Source organism: Chiloscyllium punctatum, chromosome 36 (genome assembly GCF_047496795.1).
Source record: "Chiloscyllium punctatum isolate Juve2018m chromosome 36, sChiPun1.3, whole genome shotgun sequence".
In the NCBI taxonomy this organism is placed as follows: Eukaryota; Metazoa; Chordata; class Chondrichthyes; order Orectolobiformes; family Hemiscylliidae; genus Chiloscyllium; species Chiloscyllium punctatum.
The window spans coordinates 39,739,380-39,757,290 of record NC_092774.1 but is presented as its reverse complement, the minus strand read 5'-3'; the positions used below and the strand labels follow the sequence as shown (position 1 = coordinate 39,757,290).

The following is a 17,911-nucleotide window of genomic DNA, read 5'->3' as shown; positions in this document are numbered from 1 at the left end:
AATGAGATCATGATCACAATTTATATTCAAAGGAGTCTAGCGTCATGGAAATGTGACACATCAAACAATTTTAGATTAAATCTTTCACCTTTAGAATAGGTTTCTGCTCTTTGATTTGTTAATCCCAGAACTTGTTTTTTGTTACCTTCTCAAGAACGTCATTCAAATGCAGAGCTTTTCTAACAAAAAGTGTGAATTCTGTCTGCGCCCGAATGTTGAGTCAGGACTGACATTGTTCTTAGAGAAAAATTCTACATTTAAATGACATTTTTGAGAAGGTAATTTATAGATTAGGGTGTAGAGGTTAGGGTGGATAGGCTGTGCTAAATTATCCTTAGTGACAAGGAACGTGAAACTTCGGGTGGATTGGCCATGGGATGGATGTGAGCGAGATGCTCTTCTGAGGGATAATGTGGAATAGATGGGCTGAATGGCCTGCTTCCACATTGTTGGGATTCTATGACCCTCCCCACAAAGGAGCATTTTATCTGCATCTATCCTGTCAAGCCCCTTTCAGAATTCTACTGGTTTCAATAAGATCACTCAGTCAGGATTCCCAAACTAAGCTTGTCCCACTTGCCTGCGTTTGGCCCATGTCCCTCTAAACCTTTCTATTCATGTACTCATCCAAATGTCATTTAAAATTTGTAACTTCATCTGCATCTACCACATCCTCATCCAAGTTCATTCCACATGCAAACCACCCTCTGCCAAAACGTTGCCCCTCAGGTTCCCTTTAAATCTCTCTCCTCTCACTTTAAAGAAATATGCCCCCTAGTCTTGAGCTCCCCTACGCGAAGGAAGAGCCCTTTGGTGTACACCTTACCTCCACTCCTCATGATTTTATCAATCTCAATGATGTCACCCCTCAATTTCCTGTGCTCCAGTGAATAAAGTCCCAGCCTCTCCTTATAACTCAAACCCTCCAGTCTTGGCAACATCCTGGTAAATCTTTGCTGAACACTCTGTAATAGAATTCTTCCTATTACAGGGACACTAGAAGCATACTCAGTACTCTGAAAGTGGCTTCACCAACATCCTGTACAACCTCAACATGATGTCCCAACCCCTCTACTCAATGGTGTGAACAATGAAGGCAAGTTTGCTAAATGCCTTCTTGACCACCCTGTCTAGCAGCGATGCAACTTTCAAAGAACTGTGAACCTGAACCCCATCATGTCTCTCTTTTACAGCACGACACAGGGCCCTACCAAAATCTGTACAAAGTCCTGCCCTTCCTTGTTTTAGCAAAATGCAAGCCTTGCTTTTATTAATACCTCACTCATACACACGTGCTCTCTCAGACACCCACACATACACCCCCAACACACTCACAGGCATATACTCCATCACACTCTCACTTTACCAAGCATGCGCGCACACACTTACATGCACACATTCACACATCACTTTGTGGGCAAACTTGTATTGGCAGAATTATGTTTGCAGATACATTCTACTTTGCTCACAAAGTGCACAAACTGCAGGCAGTCAATCCGTGTAATATTTTATAAATTCCTACTTTGGAATGAGAACCAGTCTGATTCAAGATTGGGTTACTGACAGACTCGAACCTCACACCTTTAATGCATTGTCTGGGCTGAGGTGTCACTTTTTTAAAAAAAGACCTTTAGTCATCTCGAGAACGTGAATTAATGGTAGTTCTGGGATTCACAGATTAATGAACTGAAACCTGCAACTCAGTCTAAAAGGTGAAAGACTTAACAGCAATCTTGGTTTTTAATATGTCATTTCAGTTGCATGACACTGTGATCTTTTGCTATAAAATCTGTGTCCTATGATTCTGCTCCACAGTTACATGATGAAGGAGCGGCGCTCCAAAAGTTCATACTTCCAAATAAACCTGTTGGACTATAACCTGGTGTTGTGTGATTTTTAACTTTATCCAGCCCAGTCCAACATTGGCTCCTCCACATCGTTTCTGGTGAACACAGCCCACACCACCCGATGCTGCCAGGTAACCTTACAACGCCGATGAAACGACACACTCTGCAGTCCTGAAAAATTGACAATTTCTCACGATACTGGCTGCTCATTCACTGATCCATCTGATACACGACATAGTGCAGGAGGCTGAAAGAAATGAGTAGGTTTAAAACAAAAACGTCTCGGAGCTCAAAGCCTTCAATGAGAGTCTGAGCTCGGCGTTAAGTTCACTTAACCTTTATTGTGACTCAACTTTGTTACAGCTTCAAATCCCCCTCAGCAAAAAAAAGCAGAGAAAAAGCAGCTGCTTTTTAAACGGGGGGATGTGACTACAGTGTGTTTTGGTTTTGGTCTCAGACCACTGCCTGCGTAGTCACCTTTGCAGTTGTTTTTACGTATTTATCAACTGCAAAGTAGGTCGAACCTCCACGTGGTTCCCCCTGGTAACGACCAAAACGAGGAGGCTCTTGACGGTGGCGATTTTAAGCTGTTTGTTGGCGTTTTGGTTCGGGTTTTATCAGTGTTTTACCATTGTTTTATCTCTGGTTATCTTTGGTTTTACCTGGTTTTGCCTGTACTTTGCGCCACGGGCGGTTTTATCGTTTTACCGTTGTTAGAGCGTTATTCGGAGTAGGCCGGCTAATACGACCTTCCTGTGAAAGATACGAGACGGCTGGTGACCTTTCGGTCTGTGAGAAACTAAATCTGGTCAAGGCGTGTATGGCTGATTCCAGAATATCCGGTTGGGTGGGAGACCGGGTAAACAACCGCCCCGCACGGTGGTTATTGGCGGCTCCGTGCGCAAAATGTGCCAGCCAAACCCGAACTGTTCAATCCGTCTCTACCCAGACACAGACGGACGAGACTTTACGATTTGTTCCGGCTAGGTTGTCCTCGGGCAGGCACGGGGACACCGTTAACAGTGCCCAGAACAGTACTGCGGAAATTCGAATGGATAGGCTGAGAGAGAAGGCCCCTCTACAGCGTAGTCCACTTAAGAGCTGGACAATTTTTAATTCGAATTTTAAAGGGCCCTTTAATTTTAATTGTAGCGGAGTTCCGGAGAGCGAGGATGAGAAAGGGGATGAAAGGATTATCCATCCAATAATTGCAGAGAAACCTGAGGAACTAGAAGTAATTATTAACTACCCCATAGATGATTTTAAGTGTAAATATTGTAAGAATATTTATAACACAACGGGGGGTTTTAGGAAACATCTTAAAATATGCAAAGGGATAAAGGCCATTAGGATAAGGTGCAGTAAGTGTAGCTGGGAAGGGAGCTACCAGGCAGTGGCTTGTCACTTCTCAAAGTGTACCAAGGGGGTTATTGATAATTTAAATGTTGAGGTCGGTGCTAGTGAGAATAGTGGTAGCAATAATTTGGAGATGGAATTGAAGAAGTATTTATGTGATTTATGTCCTTTAAGATTTAGTACAGCCAGAGGCCTTGGGCAGCATGAGCGGCATGCACACCCTAGTTTGAGGAATGAGAAGAGGAAGATAAAGAGCAGTGAGGGTAGGAAGAAAGATGTTAGTAAGGAGAGCAATAGGAAGGGTCTGTGGTCAGCTGAGGAAGTGGATATGTTGCTAAAATTAGAGTTAGAATTTGCCGGCAGTAGGAATATTAATAAATTGATTGCGGAAAGGTTAGGATCAAAGACTGCAAAGCAAATCTCAGATAAAAGGCATCTGTTAACCAAGAAAACTAAAACTAAAAAGAATGATAAAAAGATTGAAGTAGATGATGAGATATTGTCGAATAGTAATGTGGATGAGGAAGAAGAGGAAAATAATGAGATTGTGGATAGGTTACAAGAAGGGATAGATAGTATTCATAATGATATTAATAATTTGGATTGCCCGGAGGGATCAGTGGATGAACTACTTAATTTAATTGAAGTGAACCTGGGTAGGAATAAAAAGGGGAAAAATGAGTATGAAAAGATTATGAAGATGATCCTAAATAAGATAGAAAAGAAGAATAAAGAAAACATTAGCAATAAGACTAAACATAATAAGATAGAGAATAAGATAGAGAAGAAGAGTAAAGAAAACATTAGCAATAAGACTAAACATAATAAATGGACAGATGTTAAAATAAAGGATAGTGGAGTAAGGAAGAATAAGAAGGTTAGTGGTGCAAAAAGTAGATATGGTAAGAAAAAAGGAAAATTTAAAGAGATGCAGGTCCTTTTTAAAACAAAACATCAATATTTAGCTAGAACCCTAATGGGTGCTCCGGGTAGAAGCAAGTGCCCTCTAGAAAAGAAAGATTTAGAAGATTATTTCAAGGGTAAATTGACAAAGGTTAATGAGAAGAATAATTTGAGGTGTTTTGCAAAGTATAATAATCAGATAGAGGAATCCCAGTTTGCAATTCTAACGGGACCTGTAGCGGTAGAAGATGTTGATCGTGCCATTAAGGCGATGGACATCAAGACTGCTGCGGGTCCCGATGGGATGACAATGGGAGACATTATTAAAATTTTTAATAAGGATAATATGCTGCTGCCAAGACTGTACTCAATCTGGGTGGCCACGGGCAGGATACCAGACCAGCTGAAGGTCAGTAGGACCGTACTTATCCCAAAAAGTAACAATGAGGAAGAATTATTAGATATTAACAACTGGAGACCAATTACTATTGGTCCAATGTTACTAAGAATTTTTACTAAGATTATGGCTAATAGATTGAATAAGATTATTAATTTAAATAAAAGACAAAAAGGATTTATGACGGGAGTCCCAGGGTGTGAGGAGAATATCAAGATCTTAGAAAATATAATAAATGGGGCAAAATATAAGAGGAAGGATCTGGCAATAGTCTTTGTAGACTTAGCCAAAGCCTTCGACTCTGTGGGACATAAATTGATTGTGACAGCTCTTAGAAGACTCCAGTTCCCGGGAGTTTTTATACAACTAGTTAGGGATCTTTATGAAAATAATTTTACCCACAGAGGGTTTTAACTGTAAAACCGATAATATGCCGATTTTATGCGGGGTTAAGCAGGGCGATGCTTTATCGCCGATTTTGTTTAATATAATTATGGATCTGCTGATTAGTACAATTGAAGAGAAACAAAAGGGGATATTCCTGGATGAGGGTGGGAAGGGTTGCCATTGTGCAACGTTGGCATTTGCCGACGATATTGCCCTAATTAGTGAGACGTATGAGGGTATGGTATTTAATCTTAGAATAGTGGAAAGATTTTGTCGGAACACAGGACTGGAGGTTAATATTAAAAAAACTAAAGGGTTTTACTTTAGTCACAAGAATAAGTCCTTTATATACAATGACAAGCCTAATTGGAAATTTGAAGATCGGGAGATTCAATTTATTGAGCCAGGGACCACTGATAAATATTTAGGGGCCAAGATTGACCCCTGGTTGGGGATTAGTAAGGCCAACTGGGAAAATCAACTAGAATTATGGCTAGGGAACTTAAAAAGGTTCATCCCTGAAACCTGTTCAAAAGATTGAAATTTTAAAAACGTATTTTATCCCGAGGCTATTTTATAACCTGGTTTTATCAGAGGTTTCTCTGAATTATTTAAAGAAATTGGATAGTATTATTAAGAACGCGATCAAAGAGATCTTACACCTACCACAATCCATCACAGATGGCATTTTATATGCCAAGTCTCGAGATGGAGGCCTTGCCATAAACCGCTTATCGACATTTATCCCGATTTCGATAATGAGGAAATATGGATCGCTACTGAGATCGGAGGACGGGGTGCTACATGCATCATTTAAATTTGCCGGAAGTAGCGTGGAGGATCGAATGCGGAGGTTGAGTAAACTAAGAGTGATGGGAAATATCTGGAATCCAGAGATTATTTATGGATCGGAGGAAAGGGATATTGTCGTGAATAGCGATGAAGACGAAGACGGCTTGGAAGAATATGGGAGTGCAAATTATGCAAATTGGAGAGCCGTAGAGATGCAAAAATGGATGACCCTCCCCTGCCAAGGTGCAGGAATTCACTATTATAAGAATGATAACATCTCAAATAGTTGGCTACAGAGGATGCAGCACATGAAATCGTCCAAAGTGATTAATTCGCTGCTGTTAAGAGCTAACCTGTATCCAACGAGGGCATCATTGACGTATGGAAGGCCTTTCAATATCAAGAATTGTAGAAGGTGTGATGAAACTTCTGAGACTGTTGCTCATATTTCGGGTTGGTGCCCCTTTGTAAAGAACATGCGAATTAAGAGGCACAACAGAATTGTAGAGGAATTAATTGGATTCGTTAGGAAGTATGGATGGACAATCTTTGTCGAGTCACGGATACGAGACAAATCTGATAAACTGTGGATACCAGATATTGTCTTGCAAAAGGATATGCAGTCCGTGGTGGTGGATGTAACAATAAGATCAGACTTTCAGATCAATTCCCTCGAGGAGGCTTGGGAGGAAAAGACCAGGAAATACGGACATCTTGACCAAGAGATAAGGAATTTAACCGGTAGTGGAACCGTATCATTTTGTGGGTTTGTTATGGGCGCCCGAGGAAAATGGTTCGGGAAGAACTCGGACCTGATGAAGATCCTTGGGATAGAAAAATATAAAACGTTCGCTCGAAATATCTCAAACCTTACTTTATCTTTGACTCTTGAACTCCTGAGAATGTTTATGGACTCGTAGGAACTTCGGCAATATTAGTATTTTATAATTGTATTTCGTTTGTTAATTTTAGTAATTTTAAGTATTGTAATGGTTTTAGTGGTTATAGTTTTAGGAGCTTTTAGCGAGTTTTAATCTTAGATTTTACTTATTTTAATTTTTATTAATAAAGTTGTTTAATTTTAGGTCACATAGGTAAGGGTGGAGTTTAGTTGGGTGTTTATAATTAAATAAATCACAAGCCTCACACAACAGAGGATGAGTGGGTATCCTGTTCAATGGTTGAAAGCCCGAGCTCATCCTGCCCTGCTGGAATTCTGCATTACAATGTCATTTTTTTTTTTAACCGTCCCTTTTTAGATCTTCTGGCTGTGGTTTCGCTGGAAAGGGGTTAACGTTATACGTCGACGAGCGACGTAAAAACTCGAAATGGACACTCCATCGTGTAATGATGAGTGCAATAAATAGCCAAGATCAAAGCGCACTCACTCACAAAGCCTACACCCTCACCCCACCTCACTGTCTTTACTATTGATCAGCACCAAGATGTCCCTTTCTAACTGGATCCTTGGTACAGCCGTAACCCGGAGGAAGTGTTGCCTCACTCAGCAATTTCAACCCATACCCTGTATAGCGCCATCTGCCGCAGCGGGATTCAAACCCGGGAGTCCCGGGAACTGGGTTGATGGTCCAGTGAATAATGGCATTCAGCCATCGCTCCTTCAATCCCCCTGCGATTGTACATGAACTCGCTGGTGCCTCCGGAGGTTGGAGGAGCGGGTGAAGGCCTTCCCACACTCGGGGCAGGGGAATGGCCTCGTGCCGGTGTGGACCCGCTGGTGGGTCAGCCTGTCGGAGGAATTGCTGAAGGCCTTCCCGCACTCGGGGCAGCTGAAGGGCTTCTCCGCAGTGTGGACCCGCCAGTGAGTCAGCAGGGTGGAGGAATTGCTGAAAGTCTTCCTGCACTCAGTGCAGCTGAAGGGCCGCTCCCCGGTGTGGACCCGCTGGTGCCTTAGCAGGGCAGAGGAATTGCTGAAGGCCTTCCTGCATTCGGGGCAGCTGAAGGGCCTCTCCCCCGTGTGGACCCGCTGGTGCCTCAGCAGAGAGGAGGAATCACTGAAGGCCTTCCTGCACTCGGGACAGCTGAAGGGCCTCTCCCTCGTGTGGACCCACTGGTGGTTTAGCAGTCCAGAGACCTGGGTAAAGGCCTTCCCGCACTCGGGGCAGCTGTGGGGCCTCTCCCCCGTGTGGATCCGCTGGTGGGTCAGCAGGGTGGAGGAATGTCTGAAGCCCTCCCCACAGACAGGGCAGAGGTACGGCTTCTGCCCGGTGTGACTACGCCGATGAATCTCCAGGGAAGATGGGAAACGGAAGCCTTTCCCACAGTCACCACACTTCCACGGTTTCTCCAAGAGGTGGGATTCCTCAGGTTTCTCCATGGCCGAAGTGTGGAGCCACTTCCTGCTGTGAATTCCTCTTTCCAGACCGTATAGCTGTTTTAGGCTCCACACTCAGTGCGCTGCAATGGTAGGGTCTCTCATCCAGTCCTACTGATGCTGAAAACGTACTCAAACAGGAACCAAAAAGCTTTACTCCTTCTCACAGAATCATAGTTGATAACCGTTGCAGTCCCGATGGATTGAGTGACTGTCAGACATTGACGTCTGAGTGAGGACTGCAGACACTGGAGAGTCAGTGCTGAAAAGTGCAGTGCTGGAAAAGCACAGCAGGTCAGGCAGCATCTGAGGAGCAGGAGAGTCGATGTTTCGGGCATAAGGCCTTCATCTGTTCATTTTGAAACTTCCGTCTTCAGATCTTCAAATACAGTCGTGTCTCGAATTACAAACTTAATCCATTCCTGGTTTCAGTGAACTGAATCAACTTTTCCCATTGTTCGGATAGTGTAAGAATGCTTGGACGGCTGTTCACAGCACACGCACCAAAGACGGACTGAATGAGATCACTCGGGGCCCGAGAGCTTTTGCGTTCAACAAGCGCGTAGCAAAGCAGAACAATGAAACCACGTGGTCGCACATGGGCTTTTTGCGTTCATACCTTGAATTTCGTATGTACGTTGAAGCAAAATTTTACGTACAATCCTGTTCGTAAACCGATTTGTACATGAATGGGGTCGTTCGTATGTTGAGGCGCTACTGTACTCTGTATAAAGAGATTACAAAGGTCATCACTGACAGTGCAGGGTAGAAATTCTGAACAAGCAATTCTACTTTCTGTGCAATATTCTTTTCTTTTGTTATTCCACATAATTGAAAGCATCATCCCACTCTCTCTCCCCCTCTGTTCTCACTCAGCTCTAACTAATTTCTCCTGAGGGTGCTGATTCAGGATCTTACAGAGCAGAAAAGCAAAAACGTCAAGACTGCCATCTCTCTGAACTTTGAATATCTCCGCCTGAAAAGCTAATATCTTTCACAACACTGGGATACTGCTGAGAGTGAGCAGGTCTGATTTTGGGAAGCAAAAAGAAAGTGCCAATTTAGGGTGAACCTGCCACGCAGCTTCTTTAGGAACAACCAGACACAAAATGGTTATCGTCCCCGGGAAGGTTGGAGCAAAATGCGACGTCAAGGCATTAACATTGACAGTAGAGAGAAAGTGAACCTACTCGGGGCGGCACGGTGGTAAGCACTGCTGCCTCACAGAGCCAGAGACCCGGGTTCAATTCCCACCTCAGGCGACTGACTGCGTGGAGTTTGCACATTCTCCCCGTGTCTGGGTGGGTTTCCTCCGGGTGCTCCGGTTTCCTCCCACAGTCCAAAAATGTGCAGGTTAGGTGAATTGGCCATGCTAAATTGCCTGTAGCGTTAGGTGAAAGGGTAAATGTAGGAGAGTGGGTCTGGGTAGGTTGCGCTTCGGCGGGTTGGTGTGGACTTGTTGGGCCGAAGGGCCTGTTTCCACACTGTAAGTAATCTACTCACGTGGCAAACCGTTAGTGCAACGCCAGAGTCATAGAGATATATAGCACAGAAACAGACCCTTCTGCTCAACACAACTGTACTGACCAGATATCCTAAATTAATCTCGTCCCATTTGCTGGCATATGGCCCATAGCTGGGTTCATCCCCACCCCCTGTCCTGAGACCTTGATGCCTCCAAGCTGACCCTCAAAGGTTTGGTTTGTCCCTCCATTCTTACCCAGTTGTCTTTTGTAGGTTTTGAAAACTTTCCTAATCCTCTGAGTATAGGATTTGGGAAGTTATGTTGTAGCTGTACAGGACATTGATTAGGCCACATTTGGAATATTATGTGCAATTCTGATTTCCTTACTATTGGTAAGACATTATGAAACTTGAAAGGGTTCAGAAAAATTTACAAGAATGTTGCCAGGGTTGGAGGATTTGATCTATAGGGTGGCTAGGGTTGTTTTCCCTGGAGCATTGGAGGCTAAAGAGTAACCTTATAGAGGTTTACAAAATCATGAAGTGCATGGATAGGATAAATAGCGGGGGGGGGGGGGGGGGGGCGGTGGTCCAGAACAAGAGGCCATAGGTTTAGGGTGAGAGGGGAAAGATACAAAAGAGATCTGGGGGGCAACTTTTTCACACAGAGGGTGGTACATGTTTGGAATGAGCTGCCAGAGGAAGTGGTGGAGGTTAGTACAATTGCAATATTTAAAAGGCATCTGGATGGGGTATATGAATGGGAAGGCTTTCAAGGGATACTGGCCAGGTGCCGACTGGTGGGACCGCATTGGGTTGGGATATCTGGTCGGCATGGATGAGTTCGACCAAAGGGTCTGTTTCCATGCTGTACATCTCTATTACTAATTGGACTAAAGGGTCTGTTTCTGTGCTGTATGACTCTGGAACTGTTCTATACTGGTCTTAAAACCATGTTCTTGCCTTCCCCCACAAACATCCACTTCTTTGTTGTTCAAAAATCAGATGAACTCAGCCTTGAATATATTCAATGACCCTCTAACTGCAGGAAGACACCCCCACTTCTGAACTCAATTCCTCTTGCTAATATACCACTTGCCTTGCTGATTGCTTGCTGCACCTGTCTGACAACTGGCAGTGACTGGAGTAGGAGGACACTGAGGTCTCTTTGCCCATCAACACATCAGTCTAGATGAAGGGCTCGTGCCCAAAACATCAACTCTCCTGCTCCTCAGATGCTGCCTCACCTACCGTGCTCTTTCTGTGCCACAATTTTTGACCCTGATCTCCAGCATCTGCAGTTCTCACTTTCTCCACATCCAAATACATCTCCATTTAAACAATGCAATGCACCTCCTTTCTGTTTTTCTTTGCCACAGCCAAGGCTATAACTTCATATTGTGGTACTGCATTTGCCCTGTGTTTGCTGATTGTGGTCCTCTCTATATTGGGGAGAGCCAGAGCAAACTTGGGGAACGGTTCACAGCTGGGTCCACAGAGCTGACCAGACCTCCCAGTTACCACCCATTTCAATTCCCCTTCCCACCCCCTTTCTGTGGAGGGACCACACCTCATCTTCCAGGCAGCCTACAGCCTGAAGGACTCAACGTTGAGTTTTCCAATTTCAAAAAACCTCCCTCCTCGTTCCCTGCCAGATTCATTCCTCCCATTGACCATCCAGGTCGTACCCTCTACCTGTCTTGACCTATCCCCACTTCACTCCCACCCCCTTTATCTCCAGCTTCTATACCCAGCCCCAGCCCCGAGGAAGGGTTACACCCGAAACGTCGACTTCTCCACCTCCTGCCTGTCTATTTTGCAAATTGAGGCACAGACCTGGACCAACGTTTCCGGAGTCTGTCCCTCCCGGATTCACTCTCTTTTCTTTCAGTTGCTGCAAGTCAACAACTGAACCCCAGAATGAAAAAGAAATGGAATGGGAGCAAGAGAATGCCGTACTCACATATCTGGGACATAGGAAGGAATTTGCAGTCTGGGTAAAGCTCAATCTTTACTCAGACAAAGAGGATCAGGAGTCGCAGCTTGAGAAGCTCATGGTCCAACTTCCGCATTCAGACAATGGGCTTGCTCTAATTGGCAGGAGGACCAGTCTCCTTCCAGTCCTCCAATGCTGCCTATTGGTCAATCTAAAGAAGGTCTCGCGCCTTTTTTTGTATACAGCGATGAGCATGCCCAGTGTATTGCTGACACTGGCAAGCATGCGCACTGCGTTGCTGCAACCGGCAAACATGCGCAGTATGCTCTACGGGGATGTTGGTGTTACTGATAGATTTTAAGTGTCCAAATACCAATGGGGGGAAAAAGATAGAGCCACAATTTTTTTTCCTTATGGCTCGATATTTTATTCCTTTTGCATTTTGTCTGGCTGCTCAATTTTTGTATGTCTTTTCCCCTTGTTGTGGGGGCATGGCGCCGAGACCAGAACTGGAGGGCATAGATTTAGGGTGAGAGGGGAAAGATTTCTGAGGGTCCTTAGTGGCAATCTTTTCGCACAGAGGGTGGTATGTTTATGGAATGAGCTGCCAGAGGAAGTGGTGGAGGCTGGTGCAATTACATTATTTAAAGTGCATCTGGATGCGGTTATGAATAGGAAAGATTCAGAGGGGTAAGGGGTGAAATGCTGGCAATTGGGTCACGAGATTAATTTCGGACATCTGGTCAGCGTGGACCAAAGGGTTTGTTTCTGTGCTCTACAACTCTGAGTCTATTTTTAGATAGTATGGAAAATAAAGAGCATGAAAGCATGGGAAGGGTTAGAGCATGGAGACCACTGCCAATTTGTTGCAAAGGATAGTGGAAAGCTCATACACTAATTAGCAGAGTAAGGTTGAGGCTGAAAGGTCACCGTGGCAAGATGAGATAAGAGTCAGTAAAGTTAGCCTCACCTGCTAAATATGATTGACAGGATTGGGACAATAAATATTTGGGACATGACATTAAATATCTAATTAATAATTAGTAGAGTCAGCCTGCTTGAGACTATTGATAATAAATATCTAATCATGACATTGGGAAAATATTAAGTAGGGTCTGGAATGCAAGACCATTGTTGCAAAAGCTGGCACTAAATCTTCAACTGTGACATTAGAATAACATTAACTAGAATGTAGGAAAAACTAGAAGGGCACAACTAAAGAGATCATGGGAACTAACATCGCTGGTTTATTGTGTAGCTAGCATGAGGTACTTTTGATTAATATATTTGGAAATGCTGATAAGCTAACAAACACACTGCTCAGTTGGAGATAGTTCTGCCCCTTCTGTCCAGGAGTAAATGCTGGAAAGGTGATATTGTTCAGAGGGAGGAGGATGGTCTCTGGCTACACTCTGATATCTATCAGCTAATAAATGTGGTAGAACGATGGAATTTAATCTCCAGGCAGTTTGGGAAATTTATTAAGGGAAGGAAGGAAGTAATAAATAGTAGATCCCTACAGAGTGCAGAGAAACAAAGGGTCCTTGCTGTCCAAGCTCAGAGATCCCCGAAGAGATCAGTACAGGTAAAACGGGGGATAAGGAAGGCATAGATTTGTACTTTTTCACACAGGGGGTGGTGTGTGTGTGTGCAATGAGCTGCTGGAGGTTGTGGTGGAGGCTGGCACAAATATAATTTTTAAAAGGCAGCTGGATGGGTATGTGAATGGGTAGGGTTTCGAGGGATATGGGCCAAGTGTTGGTAAATAGGATAGATTAATTTCGGATATCTAGTGAGCATGGATGAGATGGACTGTTTCTGTGCTGTACAGCTCTATGGCCATCCACTTCATTTTGAAATGTTTTCACGACCACTTGGAACAGCCTGTTAGGGTTCAGAGTGTGCCAGGTCCTGACACCTCCCTCCTCACGTCTCCTGTGCATTTTGAATCAATAATACCAGTTGTGTGTTACTGAGTTAGTACACAGACACATACAATATAATCAGAATTTCTATTCGGTACAGACAGTGATGACTTGTTTCAACTTTGCTAACAGGGTATCAGAAGGGGAGGATCTGCAGACAGAAATCTTGGAAGAAATTCCATAACAAGATCTGACAGGTTCACTCAATATCATTGGGGGGGGGGTTGAGTCTGGAAGGAGAAATCCATTTGACCTGCTTCAAAAGGTACTGGACATCAGCGTGAGCAGGGAAGCACTCAGAGAGGAACACACCAGTGAACTGAGCTTTAACTGGTTACACAGAATGAGTGTGTGTGTCCCAGTGAGCTGACTATGGGAAGGAGCTTTAACCAGTTATACAGACTGAGAGGGAGGCTGGGGCATTTATTTTACCCTGGAGCATCAGAGCCTGAGGGGTGACCTTAGAGAGGTTTATAAAATCATGAGGGGCATAGATAGGGCAAATAGCCTCGGTCTTTTTCCCCAGGGTGGGGGAGTCGAAAACTAGAAGGCATAGGTTTAGGGTGAGAAGGGAAAGATTTAAAAGGGGCCTAAATGACAACCTTTCATGCAGAGGGTTATGCATGTATGGAATGAACTGCCGGAGGAAGTGGTGGAGGTGGGTACAATTGCAACATTTAAGAGGCATTTGGATGGGTATATGATTAGGAAGGGTTTGGAGGGATATGGGTCGGGTGCTGGAAGGTGGGATTAGATTGGGTTGGGATATCTGGTCGGCATGGGCGGGTTGGACCGAAGGGTTTGTTTCCATGCTGTACATCTCTATGACTAGCACTTGGAGCGTGGCTCCTTCATCAGGTTTTGTGGAGAATAAAATCATAAGGCACAGAATGGATGGAAAAACATGATAGTGCACTGAAATGATATATTGAAAAACCCTGGATTGTTAAGTCTTTCATCTTTTAGTATGGGGTGCCGTATCATTCATTTGTAAATCCTGGAATTTCCTGAAAGACATCTTCTTGAAATAACTCAAGGTTTTTTAACAAAAGGTGAGATCTCAGCTCTGACAATGCATTAAAGCTGTGAAGTCAGGGTCTGTCTGTATCCCAATCTTGAATCAGACTGGTTCTATTTCCAAAGTGGAATTTACAAAATATTACATGGATTGAACAGCCTACAGGTTGTGCATATTTTGAGAAAATTAGAATGTTTCTCCAAAAATAATCCTGCAAATTCACCCCCATGGATGTATATGTGTATATGTGTGTGAATGAGACAGAGAACAGTCTATTTCATGCTGTATATCCCTATATCTACTCGATAACAGATGTTTAATTCTGCTGGTGTAAATATTGTTGTAAATCATAGTTGGGTATGAATATTTAGATGTTAGACTGAGAGAATGCCTCAAGTTGGGCACTGTAAGAATCGTGGGAGAGCCCTATTTCTGGTTTACTTCCTCATGAACAAACATGAAGCACAAGCATTTATTTATTTATAATTTTGTTCTGTTTTTCTTGTTTGATTCCCGGCTAGGACTACACTCTGTGTCTGGATGGTTGACAGGCTGGGGGATTGTGGCTTGGGTCTTGATTGAATGTTTTATTATTCCAGACGGTGTAGGGGTGGGGGGGTCAAAGCTTCAGCAGAAATCCAGCAGAGCAGAACAGACCAATATCTTACTCTGTGGATACAGGGACATCAGAGGACAGAAATCAAGACCTGAAATCCAAGCTGACACCAGACTTTCCTGAGATCAGTGCTTTGATGAGCAGTATCAACCCTCTACCTTCACCTAGCTTCCCATTTGACTATCACCTCGATATTCAGCATCCAATCCTTGTCATCCCGAAGCCATGCCTCTGTAAGGAGTCTCAGATCATAATTATTCTCTTCAATGCGTGCAATCAATTTTGTTACAATGCACCACACATTCAGAAACATCGTTTTTAGTTTCAAGTTTTGTGATCTTCAGAATCCAGTTTGGATTGCTGGTATATTTACTCTCCTTGTCCCTTTTTATCATTCTCTGATGTTCATTTTCCACATCACTACATTGCTCACCTTGATTTGGATTGGCCATGCTAAATTGCCCATAATGTCCAGGCATGTGAAGGTTAGGTGGGTTAGCCATGGGAAATGCAGGGTTATATACTTTCATAGTAAAAGAAGTAGGAGTTGGCCATTTGGCCCATCGAACCTGCTCCATCATTCATTATGATCATGGCTGATATATCCGTCGTCTGAGATCCTCCTCCCTGCATTGTCCCGACTACCCTTAACTCCCATACCATGCAAATACCTATCCAACTATGTTTTGAATATACTTAATGAAGTTGCCTCTACTGCTTCCTTGAGCAGAAAATTCCATAGGTTGACTACTTCCAGGAAAAGCAGTTCCGCCTTATCTCTGTCCTAAATCTACTCCCCTCAAGTTGAGGCCTGGTCTCATCCACCAGCAGAAGTGACTGGATAGGGTAGGGCTTCTTCCCCACAGTACAATGGATTCCCACTTTCCACCAAACTCTCAGACGTACTCCCTCACTCAGTTGCTGTCTCACAAACGAAAGACTTCATTGTAACTTCTTTTGCTCCCAGTAAGGGCGCAACATCTTGGAAAGCTGCTCTGAAAGTCCAACCACACTTCTGCATTCACCGAACACAATTTGAGTGTTACAGCTCGGAAACAGATCCTCTGGCCCAACTCGTCCGTGCTGACCAAATATCCTAAATTAATCTTGTCTCATTTGCCCACATATGGCCCATATCCCTCTAAACTCTTCCTATTCGTGTACCCATCAAAATGGGCTTTAAATGTTGTACCTGTTCCAGCCTCCATCACTTCCTCTGGCAGTTCGTTCCATACGTGCACCACTGTGTGTGTGAAAAGGTTGCCTCTCATGTCCCTTTCCCCACTCACCTACCCTGGGAAAAGACCTGGGGTATTGACTCTCCAAGCCCCTTATAAAGGTTAACCCTCAGCGTCCGATGTGCAGAAAGTGAGACCTGCAGATGCTGGAATCAAAGTCTAAAGGTGTGGGGCTGGAAAAGCACAGCAGGACAGGCAGCATCTGAGGAGCAGGAGATTCGACATTTCAGGCCTGAGCCCTTCATCAGGAATGATGCATGGATGTACAAAGGGGCCTCAGGTGTTCTTCTACACCAGTCCTCAGACAGATGCAGCAAGCAATCAACAAGGCAAGTGGTATATTTGGAAGATGAACTGGGATTAGAAGTGGGAAATCTTCCTGCATTTAGGGGCCCATTGAATATATTCAAGGGTGAGTTCATCTGTTTTTTTAACAACGGAGTGCGGATTTTTATGTTGTATGGGTGAAGTGTTTTTTTTGTTGAGAGTAGTTTATGTATTGAATGCATTTACAGTAACTGTGAGAGGCCCTTGCGAAGAGTGTTGTTTCTGCAAAAATCACAAGACTGAGTCATGGCGGGAGGGATATGTTAAGTTAGATGTGCTTGCTAGCAGTTACAAGTAGCTGCATCTTGCTTCTGCAAAAATCGCATGGCAGAATCGTGAGGGTATATTCCAAGAAATAACTAACTAAAGGAGGTGGTCGACTCGTAGAAGCAGATGTATTAAAATGACCGTAGCAATGCACGCCACAGATTGATGTGGTAAAACGATTAGGTTAGCAGAAGTAATAAGGAAGTCTGAAACAAACTCAATCTTCATTCAGAGAGAGAGCAGCAACTTCCGAAACCCGTGTTCCAGCTTCTGGATTCAGACAATAGGAAGGCTCTGATTGGCAGGAGGACCAGTCACCTTCCGGTCCTCCAGCGCTCCTGAATGGCCCACCAAAAGAAAGTCGCAAGGCGTACCTTGTGTGCAGTGAGGAGCATGCGCAATTTCATCCTGACGCCGGCGAGCACACGCAGTATGCTCTCTGGCGATGAGGCTGTTACTGACAGAATTTAAGTGTCCAAATGCCAAGAGAAGTAACAAAGGGGAGATGCATAATTTTTTTCCTTCTGTGATATTTACCTTTCCTACACGCCCCATGACTTTATAAATCGAAATAAGGTCACCCATCAACTTGTGGTCGTCGATAGGGCGACCAGAACTGTACTCAGTACAGTAAACGTGGTCTCACCAATGTCCTAACTCCTACATTGAACGGTGTGAACAATGAAGGCCTCTTTCACCACCCTGTCTACTAATGATGCAATTTTCAAAGAACTATGTCCCTGATTTGGAGATGCTGGTGTTGGACTGGGGTGTACGAAGTTAAAATTCACACCACACCAGGTGATACTGCAACAGGCTCATTTGCAAGCATTAGCTTTTGGAGCACTGCTCCTTCATCAGGTGGTTGTGTCTTAGGATCCTGCTCCACAAACACCCCATGAAGGAGCAGCGCTCCGAAAACTTGTGCTTCCAAATAAACCAGTTGGACGATAAGCTGTCGTTGAGAGATTTTTAACTTTATGTACCAGAACCCCTCCACACCGCCCTACCCCCCCCCCCCCATAAATCTTTTCTAGAACACGATGCAGGGCCCTACCATTAACTGTACAAGTCCTGTCCTTCCTTGTGTTAGCAAAATGCAA

At 44.1% G+C, this 17,911-nt stretch overlaps 2 protein-coding genes and 1 long non-coding RNA gene across 4 annotated transcripts in view; 2 read left to right on the top strand and 1 right to left on the bottom strand.

Annotated features, from left to right (window-relative positions):
* LOC140460440 (uncharacterized) overlaps positions 1–17,911 on the top strand; it is a 252,860-nt gene that overhangs the window by 78,316 nt on the left and 156,633 nt on the right. The window lies entirely within an intron of this gene.
* LOC140461044 (uncharacterized) overlaps positions 1–17,911 on the top strand; it is a 153,147-nt gene that overhangs the window by 75,362 nt on the left and 59,874 nt on the right. Inside the window, 3 exon segments of the mRNA XM_072555829.1 lie at positions 2,582–4,515; positions 5,508–6,598; positions 11,373–11,478. Coding sequence (XP_072411930.1) covers positions 2,582–4,515; positions 5,508–6,598; positions 11,373–11,478 — 3,131 coding nt within the window.
* On the bottom strand, positions 2,169–11,550 carry LOC140460432 (uncharacterized). 2 transcript variants are annotated; one of them, XM_072554986.1, is made up of 2 exons: positions 11,445–11,550; positions 2,169–8,741 (listed from the first exon to the last, which is right to left on the bottom strand). In XM_072554986.1, exon 2 carries the CDS (start codon positions 8,018–8,020, stop codon positions 7,304–7,306), a length of 717 nt encoding a protein of 238 aa, XP_072411087.1. In that variant the 5' UTR covers positions 8,021–8,741; positions 11,445–11,550; the 3' UTR covers positions 2,169–7,303. The 2 variants fall into 2 exon arrangements, with proteins under 2 accessions (XP_072411087.1, XP_072411088.1); XM_072554987.1 differs by lacking the exon at positions 11,445–11,550 and adding an exon at positions 11,318–11,437.